A 16,697-nucleotide genomic window follows, 5' to 3' on the forward strand; every position below is an offset into this window, starting at 1 on the left:
GCTGTCAACATCACAGTATATTATTTTTCCTTTAAACTGAGTATTGACTTTTAAAATATTTAAGAAAAGAAATACAAATAGTCTTATATTTAGCCACCTATTTACCACTTTGCTTATTCTCCATCTCTTCTTGTACACTGAATGTTCCATCTGGAATCAGTTTCTTTAGAGTGTAGAACTTATTTTACACTTCTCAACAGTGGAGATCTATAGATAATACATTGTCACAGCTTTTGTTTAAATGAAATTGTATTATTTTCCCTTCAGATCTGAAAGCTATTTTTGCTGGATATAGAGTGTGAGGTTGAGAGTTCCATACTTATAGCATTTGTTGGACTCCATTGTTTCCTGAGAGAAGTCACCTGTCATTCCACCGTTGTTCAGTTGCTATCTTCAACAACTGAGCTGACATTGAGAGCGTGGTATTTTTAAAGCATCTTAGTAGGGCCTTGGGATCCAAGCACCTGGAGAATAAGATTCTTTGCTTTTCATCCCAGCCTACAAATTCTTGTATTGCCAAGCAATGAATTTCTTTGACCTTGTAGGAAGATGAACTGGTAAACTTGGTGAGCGTTTGGTTGCAGCTTCCTTTAGATTCAATCTGCCTCTGTCTCTAACTGTTCCAGCTGCTCTAGGAGGGCTCTGGGATCATGCACTGCACACTTTGAAATCTCAAAACTTTGTGACCTTGGGTCTGTTCAGATGTGTATTCACGAGACTATGAAACTGCAAACAGTATGACTCTAGAATAGTAGGAAACCTTGAAATGTTGAGATGTTGAGATCTCAATATTGCAAGGGAGTGAGGGTCACACAGAATAAATTGTTTGTCCATATTACACAATGATGCCATGATGCTGACCATTTGGATGGGAATCCAGGATTCCCTCTTCAGAACACATGGCATCTGAAGATTCCAAGCTCCCCAAATAAAACTTTTTCTAGAATTTTACAATCAGGATTTCAATATAAGCTTAAGATATATTCAGTCTATAAGTCACTTAGAACATAGGCAAGGATTCCCCCATCACCCTCAGTGTGAATAAAGTCCTGTTTAAAATTCAGTTTTTATGTGGGATGCTAAAACACAGAGCCTCTACATGCTTGGGGAGTGGGTTGTAGGAAACACAATTAATGGAATCCAGAGAATTAAATTGAAGTCTCCCAAGTTTGGTTGTAGAAAAACATGAAATATGTTCAAGGCATCCAGGAGTGAAAAACCACCAGAATCTTTAACCACCTCCCAAATTCATGTATCAAAGAACTAAACTTTGAAAAGAACTACATTCTGCAGGGAAGAGTCTTTCCTAGGTGGGCAAAGGTTGAAGAGGTTTTATATCTGTATCAGTTGCTAAAGTTGGAACAGGACATGCTAAAGATGAGCCTGCTGAAGAGAACCTTTTTTTTTTTTTTTTTTTTCCTGGATTGAGACAATGACCAAATCTTTGACAAACCTGTGGGGAAGAAAGTTAGATTTGAATCTCAAGGAATTCCCCTCCCCCAAATCATTCTCTTGCATCAGAGTTTTGCTGCAAAGTAGAAAGTGAGCTTCTCTGTTCTTCATAAGCCACTTTATGATATATAATAGTGACTATATTAATTTTCTAATGTCAGAGTTATTAGCCAGTGGGTGTTTTGTGTACAGCAGAAATGTCAGATTGTTCAAATTACCCTAGATTCACAGATGTTATGAGAATACTATCAAAGTTAAGATTTGAATCATTGAAATGGATTCCATTACATACATAAAGTCCTTTTACTTGGTATTCTCTTGGCCATTTGAGAAACCAGTGGTTTGGTTGGTGTTGATAGAACATTAGCATGAAGGCTTTACCCATGAATACTTGAGTTGGAGAAGAAGACTGGTGATGATTCATAATGAAGCAAACTAATCAGTGTGCTACCTGACATCCTACCTTAAAGATTCGGTACAATTGGGATAATGAGAAAGTTCTGGGGATGGATAGGGGTGATGGTTGCAAAATAATGTGACTGTACTTTATGCCACTGAAATATACACTTTGAAATGGTTAAAATGGCACATTTTATGTTATTCGTATTTTACCCCAGTGGAGAAAAATGATTAGGTAGGAGACTTTGGATTCCATCTGTAGAAAATTTTTACCCCAAAAATCATTCATCCAAATGAAGGCTAGGAGGCATAATTTTAGTGTATCAAATATCTCCCACGCTGTGTGTTCCTTTGCTTAACCTTCACAAGAAAGTATGAATATAAATTACATAAAAACCAGAGACTCCTGTTCTCCCTCATGTAGCAATTGACAATGGAATAGTTGAAAAGTGAGTGGCTATAGAAAAGCCATATGCTTTGGAATAGGACAACTTTGAAATTGAACCATAGAATAATTACTAACCAATTAGATGATTTAAAGATATTTTGCATCCTCTTTTTTCTCTCTCTAGGCTTCAGATTTCTTTTTAATCTATTAAATAGTAATAATGATCATGAAAAAGTCTTTGCTTAGTGATTGGCTTCAATTAATGGTAACAATTGCTTCTATAAAAGCCTTTTGCTCCATGAAGAGATTTGTCAGTTATCTTCCATACCACAGTAATTATCAGTGTTAGGAATATCAGAATTTCATTGTGTTATTTACTTAGTAAAGCTTTTGTGTGTCATGCCTTGTGACTTACTAGGATTGACTTACTTATAAAATCTTGGGGAAGGAGTTTTTTAAAGAATAATGTACAGCAGCTCTCTCTCTCTCTATTTATATATATATATATAAATATATAAATATTTATATTTATTGCATGTTGCTAAGTCACTTCAGCCGTGTCCGACTCTGTGCAATCCCATAGATGGCAGCCCACCAGTCTCCCCCATCCCTGGGATTCTCCAGGCAAGAACATTGGAGTGGGTTGCCATTTCGTTCTCCAACGCATGAAAGTGAAAAGTGAAAGTGAAGTTACTCAGTCATGTCCGACCCTCAGCGACCCCATGGAGTGAAGCCTTCCAGGCTCCTCTGTCCATGGGATTTTCCAGGCAAGAGTACTGGAGTGGGGTGCCACAATTATTAATAATTATTATATTTATTATATAAATATAAATATTTATATTTATTGCAGAATTAACGCATAATGCAGAATTTTCACCAGAGTCAGATTTCGTTTGGAAGATCTGAGACATTGAGGATTTTCTTTGCAAGACTTTATGGAATATCATGGCTGGATTTCCATTCATGGTCCTTAAGCTCAGGTGGCAGTGCTGCCATGGTGTCACAGATCTCACCTGGCTTCCATTTCTTCCCACAGACATTTGCAGGAAACATGAATGCTGACAGTGTGATGCACCACAAGTTACTGCATTCTGTGAGAGCCCGGTTCATTCGCTTTGTCCCCCTGGAGTGGAATCCAAGTGGAAAGATTGGCATGAGGGTTGAAGTCTACGGATGCTCCTATAGTAAGTACCCACACAAATTATCAGCCCTGGTGTGTTTTGCAAGTGGCATTACCCACACTGTATCAGATTGTTGACACTGAGAATGCAATCTCAATCATTATAAATCATTTCTATAGTTTAATGACATATGCATATTTGAAACTGTGAAACTCAACCCAGATATAGAAGTACGTTTATTTAAGGATGAAGTAGTTTGGAGATGAGATGATTGGGTTTAACAAAAAGAGTTCAAAATGAAGAACTCTTGGAGTTTGAGCTATCACTTACCTTTGCAGTACTAAAATAATTTTAGTCCTTTCCCAGGAGTGGGATGAAGTATTATAAAACTCTTCCCTTCCTTTTTCTAGAAGGGAAAGAGAAGAAACATTTCAACTCAGTGTAATATGTGATGTTTCTCTCTTGGAATTATGCAGACACTCCATTCTTCTGAATTGTTTGGGCTGAATTTAAAAGTAGAGCTCTATCTTGCAGATAAGTAAGGTCACAAACATAGGGAGAACTCTAGAACTGTGAAAAGATTGCCTTTATCTTGAACAAGCACTTTTAGAAAGAATGTGCTTAAGACAGATACTCCAACAAACCATTAAATCAAGGAGAAGCTGCCTTGCATTCCAGCCCTTCTATCAAAAAGTATAGACATCTAGTGTGAGGACATGGGTGTTTTCTAACCCAGGATCTCTGGGGCATCCAGATTCCCATGATACCTCTTCTCTTGATAACAGTTGTCACAACTAATATTACCAAATGCAAGTTTGTGTACCCAATACACAATGAGGCCAAATAAACAGAAACATCAGAGTTTGGAAGAGAAAAATATTTATTGCAGGGACAAGCAAGAGAACTGGTTGCTTATGTCTAAAAACCCAGAACTCCCCAGAATTTGGCAAAACTCTTTAAAAGGCAAGGTAAGGGAGGGGCATCTCATGTGAAGAGTTGACTCATTAGAAAAGACCCTGATGCTGGGAGGGATTGGGGTCAGGAGGAGAAGGGGAAGACAGAGGATGAGATGGCTGGATGGCATCACCAACTCGATGGACATGAGGTTGAACTCCGGGAGTTGGTGATGGATAGGGAGGCCTGGTGTGCTGCGATTCATGGGGTCAGAAAGAGTCGGACACGACTGAGCAAGTGAACTGAACTGAACTGAACTGAAGGGAGGGGCATGCTTAATTATTGAAAACCTCTTGGTCCCAGAATCCTTTGTTCTTATAGCTGTCCACATAGATCAGGTAACAATGTTCCTGTAAATTTCCAACAAGACAAATATTATTCTCTGTTCTGTAACTTTGTATCTCTATGTGAATGGAAAAGTGTTATACCCTTAAAAGGTCAGAACCCTGAACAGGCTCTCCTATATATATCAGACCATTGGCAAAATTCTTAACTCTGAGCAATAGAATACAAAGATTAAAGTAAAAGAAACATGTTCTAATCCATTTTTATTTTAAAGATCTAATGTGAAGTCATATTTGTTCTTCCCTATTACACAAGGAGGCTTATTTTAGGATAAACATGAAGCATTCATGCTGAAATAAAAGGCATATTTATATTACTACTTCAGCCATCTATTTTGCTGCAATAATTCAATTTCTCTTTTACACATCCTCGTACATTTGTTTTCTCTGTCCTGTCAGTTGTCCCTATTTTCCATGTTCATTGCTCTTAATGTTTGTACAAAAAGGCTCAGAATATCAAGTTAAATAATAGACTGAACAACAGAGAGACCCTTGAGCACCATGTGTAGTTCTTTTCAGGTGATTGCCCCTTTGATAATCTGATGACAGCAAGGCAACCATCTCTTAAGAAAAGTGCCCCGACAAAGGAAACTATAAGCAAAGTGAAAAGACAGCCTTCAGAATGGGAGAAAATAAGAGCAAATGAAGCAACTGACAAACAACTAATCTCAAAAATATACAAGCAACTCCTGCAGCTCAATTCCAGAAAAATAAATGATCCAATCAAAAATGGGCCAAAGAACTAAACAGACATTTCTCCAAAGCAGACATACATACAGATGGCTAACAAACACATGAAAAGATGCTCAACATCACTCATTATCAGAGAAATGCAAATCAAAACCGCAATGAGGTACCATCTCACGCCGGTCAGAATGGCTGCTATCCAAATGTCTACAAACAATAAATGCTGGAGAGGGTGTGGAGAAAAGGGAACCCTCTTACACTGTTGGTGGGAATGCAAACTAGTACAGCCACTATGGAGAACAGTGTGGAGATTCCTTAAGAAACTGGAAATAGAACTGCCTTATGACCCAGCAATCCCACTGCTGGGCATACACATCGAGGAAATCAGAATTGAAAGAGACACGTGTACCCCAATGTTCATCACAGCACTGTTTATAATAGCCAGGACATGGAAGCAACCTAGATGTCCATCAGCAGACGAATGGATAAGAAAGCTGTGGTACATATACACAATGGGATATTACTCTGCCATTAAAAAGAATACATTTGAATCAGTTCTAAAGAGGTGGATGAAACTGGAGCATATTATACAGAGTGAAGTAAGTCAGAAAGAAAAACACCAATACAGTATACTAACGCATATATATGGAATTTAGAAAGATGGTAACGATAACCCTGTATGCGAGACAGCAAAAGAGACACAGATGTATAGAACAGTCTTTTGGACTCTGTGGGAGAAGGCAAGGGTGGGATGACCTGAGAGAACAGCACTGTAACGTGTATATTATCATATGTGAAACAGATCGCCAGTCCAGGTTTGATGCATGATACGGTGCTCAGGGCTGGTGCACTGGGATGACCCAGTAGATGGGATGGGGAGAGAGGTGGGAGAGGGGATCAAGATGGGGAACACGTGTACACCTGTGGCTGATTCATATCAGTGTATGGCAAAAACCACTACAATATTGTAAAGTAATTAGCGTCCAATAAAATAAATACACTGAAAAGAAAAGAAAAGTGTCCACAGTAAGGTTCTCAGCTTGGCTAAAGCCCAGATCTTGACCAAGAAAAGAGCTCCTGACTTTGAGATAGTCTCATCCTACCAAGATTTCCTTCCAAGGAATCTTTTCCAGGAAAGCTCTGCATCAAGTAAATACATCCTCTAAGGCAGTGGTCTCCAACCTTTTTAGCACTAAGGACCAGTTTTGCGGAATACAATTTGTCCACAGACCAGAGCTGGGGGGATGGTTTTGAGATGATTCAAGAGGATTACTTTTTTTTTTTTTTCAAATATTGACCCAAATTTTTTAAAATTGTATTTTTAATTGAAAGATAATTACTTCACAATGTTGTGTGGTTTCTGCCAAACGTTAACATGAATAAGCCACAGACATATACATACCCCCTCCCTCTTAAACCTCCTTCCAATCTCTCTAGGTTGTCACAGAGCACCAGCTTTAAGTTCCCTCCATTACACAGCACTTTTGTATACTTTGTGTCTAATCTAATGCTGCTACTGATCTGAAAGGAGGTGACAGGAGGTACAGGTCTGTGGGCTGGAGGTTGGGGATCCCTGCTGTAAGGAGAAAAATTACCTTTAAGTGCACAGTGTGAGTGGTGGGAAGTTGCACCCCCTTAGGCAGCTTTTGGATGGAGAATGCCTTTGTCTGGGATGATCGTCCAGCTGGCACACTGTAATCTTCCATCACTTGTCCTGGGGCTTTGGTGCTTTACCCTTTGGGAAAAAAGAACACCCATCTGACTCTTAGTCTACAAAACTAAAATCTCAGCATGTCCTCTGGATCAAAAATTCCCTTTCAAAATCATCTTATCCTTTTTTTTACTGGTTCATTCTTATAAACATAAAACTTTGCTGCATAAGTCATAAAACAAAACAACTACAAAAGCCCAATGGCTCTATTTATCTATCTATCCTTCTCCTCTCCCATGCTCTGGGCAAAATAGCTTCTCCCAAAAGCTTGTCTTTAGTTACTGATTACACTGTTTGGTACATCTTGAGGCACATGGTGTCAGTTTCATGTGTCAGCTTGGTAGGTTTCAGGCCACAGTGATTCAGCTAGACTGCAGTCCAGGTGTTGCTGTGATGAGTTTAACATTGACATCATTTGGAGCTATGCTTGATAATCTATGGGCTGATTCAGTCAGTTGAGAAGTTTTAAGACAGAACTGAATTTTTCCATTCAGTTCAGTTCAGTCGCTCAGTTGTGTCCGAATCTTTGCAACCCCATGACCACAGCACGCCAGGCCTCCCTGTCCATCACCAACCCACGCCCATTGAGTAGGTGATGCCATCCAACCATCTCATCCTCTATTGTCCCCTTCTCTTCCTTCCCTCAATCTTTCCCAGCATCAAGGTCTTTTCAAATGAGTCAGCTCTTTGCATCAGGTGGCCAAAGTATTGGAGTTTCAGCTTCAACATCAGTCCTTCCAATGAACACCCAGAACTGGTTGGATCTCCTTGCAGTCCAAGGGACTCTCAAGAGTCTGCTCCAACACCACAGCACAAAAGCATCAATTCTTCAGTGCTCAGCTTTCTTTATAGTCCAACTCTCACATCCATACATGACCACTGGAAAAAAAATAGCCTTGACTAGACGGACTTTGTTGAAAAAGTAATGTCTCTGCTTTTTAATATGCTGTCTAGGTTGGTCATAACTTCCCTTTCAAAGAGTAAGCGTCTTTTAATTTCATGGCTGCAGTCACCATCTGCAGTGATGTTGGAGCCCAGAAAAATAAAGTCAGCCATTGTTTCCACTGTTTCCCCATCTAATTGCTATGAAGTAATGGGACCAGATGCCATAATCTTAGTTTTCTGAATGGTGAGCTTTAAGCCAACTTTTTCACTCTCCTCTTTCACTTTCATCAAGAGGCTCTGTGTCATCTGCATATCTGAGTTTATTGATATTTCTCCCAGTAATCTTGATTCCAGCTTGTGCTTCCTCCAGCCCAGCATTTCTCGTGATGTACTCTGCATATAAGTTAAATAAGCAGGGTGACAATATACAGCCTTGACGTACTCCTTTTCCTATTTAGAACCAGTCTGTTGTTCCATGTCCAGTTCTAACTGTTGCTTCCTGACCTGCATACAGGTTTCTCAAGAGGAGGGCCAGGTGGTCTGGTATTTCCATCTCTTTCAGAATTTTCCACAGTTTATTTTGACCACACAGTTGAAGGCTTTGGCATAATCAATAAAGCAGAAAGAGATGTTTTTCTGGAACTCTCTTGTTTTTTCCATGATCCAGTAGATGTTGGCGATGTGATCTCTGGTTCCTCTGCCTTTTCTAAAACCAGCCTGAACATCAGGAAGTTCACGGTTCACTTATTGCTGAAGCCTGGCTTGGAGAATTTTGAGCATTACTTTACTAGCTTGTGAGATGAGTGCAATTGTGTGGTAGTTTGAGCATTCTTTGGCATTTCCTTTCTTTGGGATTGGAATGAAAACTGACCTTTTCTAGTCCTGTGGCCACTGCTGAGTTTTCAAAATTTACTGGCATATTGAGTGCAGCACTTTTGCAGCATCATCGAGGATTTGAAATAGTTCAACTGGAATTCCATCACCTCCACTGGCTTTGTTCATAGTGATGCTTTCTAAGGCCCACTTGACTTCACAGTTCATGATGTCTGGCTCTAGGTGAGTGATCACACCATCGTGATTATCTGAGTTGTGAAGATCTTTTTTGTATAGTTCTTCTGTGTATTCTTGCCATCTCTTCTTAATATCTTCTTCTTCTGTTAGGTCTATGCCATTTCTGTCCTTCATTGAGCCCATCTTTGCATGAAATGTTCTCTTGGTATCTCTAATTTTCTTGAAGAGATCTCTAGTCTTTCCCATTCTATTAAAAATTCCTACCTGTGCACTTCAATTGCAACTCCTTCCAGAAAGTGTCCAGCCTGCCGCTACTGACAGCATGTCTTTACAGATGAATTTCAGACTTGCCTCGCCAGCCCCCACAATCATATAAATCAGTTCTTTGCAATGAATCTTTCAATATACAGAATCTACTTGTTCTATTTTTCTGGGGAGACTCATGCAAATTGCTCTACAGAAACTCTTTCAGTTAATACCACCAGTAACCTCTTTGTAGCTAAGATCCAACGGTCAGTTTTCTCACTACACTCATGTCTCAGCAGTATTTGGTTCAATTCACTATTTCCATTTTTTAGAAACCCAGCTTCCTCTTTTATCTTACATGCCCCTCTACCATCTCAGGGCTCTATCTCAGGACTTCTACTTTATTTCTTTGTTTAAAAATTTATTGAAGTTTAGTTGATTTATAATGTTGTGTTTCAGGTATAGAAAAGTGACCCAGTTTTACATATATATATATATATGTGTGTGTGTGTGTGTGTGTGTGTGTATAAAATTTAGATAGATATAGATATTTGTACATATACATATATGTATGTATACATATATAATCTTTTTCAGGTTCTTTCCCCTTATAGATTATTATAAGATATTCAGTACAGTTCCTTGTGCTATACAGTAGACCCTTCTTGGTTATCTGTTTTATACATAGCAGAATGTATTTGTTAATCCCAAAGTCCTAATTCATCCCTCCCTCCCTTTTCCCCTTGTGATATCCATGATTTTTTTTTTTTCTATGTCTGTGGGTTTATTTCTGTTTTGTAATTAAGTTCATTTGCATCATTTAAAAAAAATCCAGATATAATTGATATCATATGATTTGTCTTTCTCTGACTTACTTCACTTAGTATGATAATCTCTAAGGCCATCCATGTTGCTGTAAATGGCATTATTTCATTCTTGTTATGGTTGAGTAATATTCCAGTGTATATATCCACCACATCTTCCTTGTCTGTTCGTCTGTTGATGGACATTTAGGTTGCTTCCATGTCTTGGTTATTATAAATAGTGCTGCTATGGACATTAGGGTTCATGAATCTTTTTGAATTATGATTTTCTCCACCAATGCCCAGCTAAATTTATAGGGTTCCATGAATTTAAATACCATCTAGATGCTGATCACCTCCACATATGTATCTCCTAGACTGACCCCTGGAATTATATATGCAATAAACTAGCCATCTCTTCCTGAAAGTCTAGTACGTCTCTCAAGTTTATTACAGTAAAAACAGAATTCTTGATTACCATTCTCTTAACAACTTGCTGTTTCACATCTCCTGTCTTAACAAATGGAATGATTCAGTCATTTGCTAGAACAGAAACCTAGGAAGCAGCCTCAATTTCTCCTTCCTTGATCCTCATCTACACAGTTCATAGAAGCACTCCCTGGTTCCATCCACCAAGACATATCTTAAATCCATGTACTTATCCTACTTTCCTGAGTAACAGCCTCTTCCAGTCTCACCCAGAGTATTTAAATAGACTCCTACCTGCAGTTCCTGCTCCTGCCAGGATTTCCATAAACCTGTTTTTCATGCAGTAGCCAAAGTGATCTTTATCAATAAGAAATAAAAGTATATCATTGTACTGCCTACTTCACTTAAAATTGAAGCACTTGACTGGCATTTAAAATCCCTTATTGAGTGTCCCATGCCTACCCTTTTCACTTCCCTTTCCTTCTTTCCATCCATGCAGGCTTTCTTTCTATTCCTGAAATACATCAGGTTTTTCCTATCTAAGGATCTTTGCACTTTCTGTTCCTTAGGCACAGGACAGTTTTTCACAGGGTTTACATGGTCATCTCCTTCAATCAATGTGATTCTTAATTCTAATATCACCACTTAGCCTCTCTGATCGCCTCTTCCAAATCACCTGTACTAATTTCTCTGCACCAAACATTAACTCATGGTTATACAACATGATTTTATTTTCTTCCTGGTGCCTTGCACAAACCAGAATCTTGTCTGTTTGTTCTGGCTTGTTGGTTGTTTGCTTTTCAAGACCCTGCACCAAATATAAGTCCCATGAGGGCAGGCACTTTGCCAATTAAGTGCCAGCGTGCATTAAACACAAATCTGTATCCAATAAATATCTGTGTTTTATCAGTCTTATTATCTTAGCATGGGCCACCATGTTATTATTCTGAAAGTTCATGGTATGTATGAATATGCCCACTGTAGATTCTATGGAATTGATATATATATATATATATATATATATATTTTTTTTTTTTTTTGGTCTCATAAATCTTTTTCTCAAAATTCCATTTGAGTGTGTTGCTAAAGATTGGTAGATATCTTACAGTTCAATAATTTCTTAAGATAAGGTTTTACCATTTTGGAATTCATTAAGTTGATCATCTATTTATTCAATTGATAATTTTCACTTAGCACTTAAGCTCTACCACAAATCATACAAAGCTCTTGGGTTTTGAGGAAGATAAGACCTTTTCTGGACTTCTTTTTTTTTATTAAAATTTTTTTTGGGGGCACACTGCATGTCATGTGGGGTCTTAGTTCCCTGACCAATGTACCCCTTACAGTGAATGCACAAAATCTTATCTACTGAACCGTCAGTGAAAACCCCACTGGGCTTAAGTCCTGTATGTTTCCTTTGGAGCATTCTTTATGATTGCATTTCATAAACTATTTGTGTAATTTTTTTTAACATCTGTCTCTTCCTGCTGCTGATGCTAAGTTACTTCAGTTGTGTCCGACTCTGTGCGACCCCATAGACACCCATAGACCCCATAGTCTCTGCTTTTTAATATGCTGTCTAGGTTTGTTATAGCTTTCCTTCCAAGGAGCAAGCATCTTTTAATTTCATGTCTGCAGTTAGGGCCAAGGGAGGCCAAAAGGAGAAAGGAAGCAAGTGTTACTGTTGGCATTAGAAAGAGTTAGGAGACACCCTCTTGCCTCAGCTGAGTCTCAAACATTGGTAGTCACTTCTTTGACAGAAAGGAGTCCCAGGCAGCAGGAAGGACTGGTGCATAGGGAAACAGACGAAAGCTAGATATTCCTTTATTTCATGCCCTGGAGCCACAGAAAGACAGTGTGCAGTGTAGACCTTTTCCTCTTTCTTCTCTTACATTTCCCATGTTGTCTATACCTTCTTTCAGAAAGAAAATAGACTTCATCGGGCCTGCAGGAGGAAAAGTGTTAATAAGGGAGAGCCCTTCCTCTTTTCTAATGTCTCAGCCTACAATGCCTCCCTGAGAAACTCTCTGCTTTCCAATTTGGAAAACCTTCTCCAATTGGAGAATCAAACCAGACTGGGAACTGAAGAGTTTGTCTTTCAGTCATCTGTCAGCATGACAGAGTCTGCTCCAAATGGGATTTAAAAAAAAAACTTGTTGAACTATGGTTGATTTACAATGTTATGTTCATTTCAGGTGTACAGCAAAAGGAATCAGTCGTACACATACATATAGCCACTCTTTTTTACATTTGTTTTGTTTTTTTGTTTGTTTGTCTTTCTTCTTCTGGCAAACAGCCCATGCCTTAAGATTTCTTTTATGGGCCCTGTCACTAGATCCCCTGTGTCCAGATTGCTTATCACTTGCAAAATGGTCCCCCATCTTTCTTTACTTGCTATTTCAGGAGCTTCTCTGATGATCTCCCTCGTCAAGACCTTTCTGAAATGAGTATTGACTTGCTCCTTTCAAGTGCTACTCACAGTCTTTGGAAAACTCCATGCTTCTCAAGTGGTTTCATACTCCACTCCCCTCTGATTTGCTGCATTTCCTTTACTCAGCTTCCACTAAGTACACATGTATAGTTCCCTGCACAGACTGTGAGTTTCTCACCTGATTCTATGTTTTAAATTTTTATTTATTTTTAAAATTTTTATTGAAGTATGGTTGGTCTGCAGTGTTGTGTTACTTCAGGTATAGAGCAAAGTAATTCAACTACACACACACACACACACACACACACACACACACACACATACATATATTCTTTTTAAGCTTCTTTTTCCTTATAAGTTATTCCAAGATACTGAGGAAAGCTCCCTATGCTATATAGTAGGACTTTGTTGTTTATCTAGTTTATATATAATAGCATGTATATATTAATCCCCAAATTCCTAATTTATCCTCTCTTTCCCCTTTGGTAACCATAATTTTGTTTTCTATGTCTGCTGAGTATATTTTTTTGTTGTTGGTGTTGCTGTTTAGTTGATAAGTCATTTCTGACTCTTTTGCAACCCCATGGACTATATAGCCCATCAGGTGCCTCTGTCCATGGGATTTCCTAAACAAGAGTACTGGAGTGGGTTGCCATTTCCTTTTCCAGGGGATCTTTCCAACCCAGGGATCAAATCTTCATCTCCTGCATTGGCAGGCAGATTCTTTATCACTGAGCCATGAGGGAAGCCCATTTTTGTCTTGTAAATAGGTTTATTTGATATCACTTATATATAGAATATAAAAATAAATGACATAAATAAACTTTTTGTTATGTAAATAAGTTTATTTGTATAATCTTTTAAATTCCATATGTAAGTGATATTATGATATTTAACATTCTCTATTTGGCATCTTCACTTAGTATCATAATCTCTAGGTTCATCAATGTTGCTGTGTGGTATTATTTCATTATTTTTTATAGGTGAGTAATATTTCATTGTATATATGCACCACATCTTTATCCATTTATCTGTGGATGAATATTTAGGTTGCTTCATATTCTGGCTATTGTAAATAGTGCTGCTATGAACATAGGGGGTTTCCCTGATAGCTTCATTGGTAAAGAATCTGCCTGCAATGCAGGAGACCCCAGTTCAATATCTAGGTCGGGAAGATCCACTTGAGAGGGATAGGCTACCCACTCCAGTATTCCTGGGCTTCCCTGGTGGCTCAGCTGATTAAGAATTCACTTGCAAGCCGGGAGACCTGGGTTCGATCCCTGGGTTGGGAAGATCCCCTGGAGAAGAGAAAGGCTACCCATTCCAGTATGCTGGCCTGGAGAATTCCATTGCCTGTTTAGTTCATGGGGTCGCAAAGAGTCAGACATGACTGAGTGACTCACTTTCACTGTGAACATAGGAGTGAGTGTATCTTTTTGAATTAGAGTTTTCTCTGGATATACTGGGCTTGCTGTACAAAGCTGCTGCTTTTTTTTCCTGAAATATTCTTATTCTCCTTCACTAGAATGACTCCTGGTAGCCATTCACCACCTAGATCAAATGTCACCTGCTTTCTGACTCCCAGACTCTATCATGTAGCCACGTTTTATGAGCTTCAATTCTGGGTCTTATCTTATTAAATTAAAATTGCTTGGTGCTTCCTTGACTAATAACTAGTCTCTTTAGAGACAAGGTTGGAATCATGACCTAACTCTGCTATCTGAGACCCAGATAAGTGCCTGACAACTGCTATATGCCCCCTGGATATTTAATGTTTTGGCTGAAAAGCGTAACCATTCTTACTTATTATTAAAGTTTTTATTTATTTATTTTTTAATTGTAGTACTCTTTTTAATGGGCTCTCCTTTCTCTTCTATGTATTTTACAGGCACTTAAAATCATAAGCTTATTAGAGTCTTCCTTATACATGGGTTTCTTTATTACATCACTCTTGTCTTATTGAATAATTGAGAATATCATGGTTGCAGTTCTTCAATTGAAGGTCTTTGAAGACTCCTCAGCCCCTTCTGGTGTATTCTGTTTTTAAAACTCTAGAAGGAGTAACATGTTTGTTTTTTCCTAAGTATTTATGTCATTAAAATCTTTACTTTTTAATTGCCTGCATTCTCTTCATAAATGACAGGACAAGGGTTCCACATTCCCAAGGTTCCCTTTGCTTCAGGTCCCCAGGGCCATCTTTTTGCTATGATCACAATGACATTCAGAGCAACAGATTCCTTTTGTGTGTTCAGATATGAACAGTTGAACGCATGGTCTGCTCTTCAAAAGATGAAAATTCCAGCAAACCCTCTTGGCTTCTTTGAGCCTCTCTGTTTCTCATCTATAAGCAACAGTGGTAATTACTTTAAGGCTGACTATATCATTTTTGAGTTTGGATGCAGCAAGCATGGAGCAGAGTATCTAGCAAAGTGTCGGGGCTCAGTAAGTAATACAACTAGTATTAATATGGGTGTAGACCAGAGAGGACGTTTCTACAATCGCCACTACATGTTGCGTTTTTCAGAAACATGAATCATATTCTCTGCCAGGCAGGGGCCATCTCAGATTCATATCTCTGTCTGCTCTTGCTTTCACTTCCCCTCTCATGGTCTCTGGGATCTCACTTCCCTGCAACTTCCAGAATCTCTACGTTCAAGAGTAGGGTAATGTGGTCACCCTACAAAGACCAAAACACAAAGTCTTCCCTGTTATAATTTATGGTCGATATTGTTCAGTTACTAAGTCCTAACCAACTCTTTGCAACTCCATTGACTGTAACATGGCTGGCTTCTCTGTCCTCCACTATCTCCCAGTGTGTGTGTGTGTGTGTGTGTGTGTGTGTGTGTGTGTGTGTGTGTGTGTGCGTGTGTGCACTTGGTTGTGTTCATCTTTGCAACCCTTTGGACCCTAGCCTGTGAAGATCCTTTGTTCATGGGATTTTTCAGGCAAGAATACTGGAGTGGGTTGCCATTTCCTCCTCCAGGGGATCTTCCTGAGCGAGGGGTCGAGCTCACATCTCCTGTGTTGCTTGCATTGCAGGCAGGCAGATTCTTTACCTGTTGAGTCATCAGAGAAACCCAGATAAGTTTGCTCTCATTCATGTCCAATGAGTTGGTGATGGTATCTAGCCATCACATCCTCTGCCAGCCCCTTCTCATTTTGCCTTCAATCTTTCCTAGCACCAGGGTCTTTTCCAATAGGTTGGATCTTCGCATCAAGTGGTGAAAGTATTGGAGCTTCAGTTTCAGTTACAGTCCTTCCAATGAATATTCAGGGTTGATTTCATTTAGGATTGACTGGTTTGATCTCCTTGTTGTCCAAGGGATTCTCAAGGGTCTTCACCAGCACCACAGTTTGAAAGGACTAGTTCTTTAGCACTCAGCCTTCTTTATGATCCAACTCTCATATCATACTTGGCTACTGGAAAAATCATAGCTTTGACTATACAGACCTTTGCTGGCAGAGTGTTGTTTCTGCTATTTAATATGCTCTCTAGGTTAGTAATAGCTTTTCTTACATCAGGCATTTTTAAATTTCATGTATGCAGTCACCATCCACAGTGATTTTGGAGCCCAAGAACAGAAAATCTGTCACTGCTTCTACATTTTCCCCTTCTATTTGACATGAAGTGATGGGACCGGATGCCACAATCTTAGTTTTTTCAATGTTGAGTTTCAAGCCAGCTTTTTCACCCTCCTCTTTCATGTCATCAAGAAGCTATTTAGTTCTTCCTCACTTCCTGCCTGTTGAGTGGTATCATGTGCATATCTGAGTTTGTTGATATTTCTCCTAGAAATCTTGATTCCAGCTTGTGAGTCATCCAGCCAAGCCTTTTG

At 39.0% G+C, this 16,697-nt stretch overlaps 1 protein-coding gene across 1 annotated transcript in view; it reads left to right on the forward strand.

Moving 5' to 3' along the window:
* Positions 1 to 16,697, forward strand: part of CNTNAP5 (contactin associated protein family member 5) — a 1,081,620-nt gene that overhangs the window by 471,012 nt on the left and 593,911 nt on the right. The window contains exon 4 of the mRNA XM_052655589.1: positions 3,276 to 3,423. Within this exon, the coding sequence (XP_052511549.1) occupies positions 3,276 to 3,423 (148 nt within the window). The remainder of the gene's footprint in view (positions 1 to 3,275; positions 3,424 to 16,697) is intronic.

This window comes from Budorcas taxicolor, chromosome 2 (genome assembly GCF_023091745.1).
Source record: "Budorcas taxicolor isolate Tak-1 chromosome 2, Takin1.1, whole genome shotgun sequence".
Classification (NCBI taxonomy): Eukaryota; Metazoa; Chordata; class Mammalia; order Artiodactyla; family Bovidae; genus Budorcas; species Budorcas taxicolor.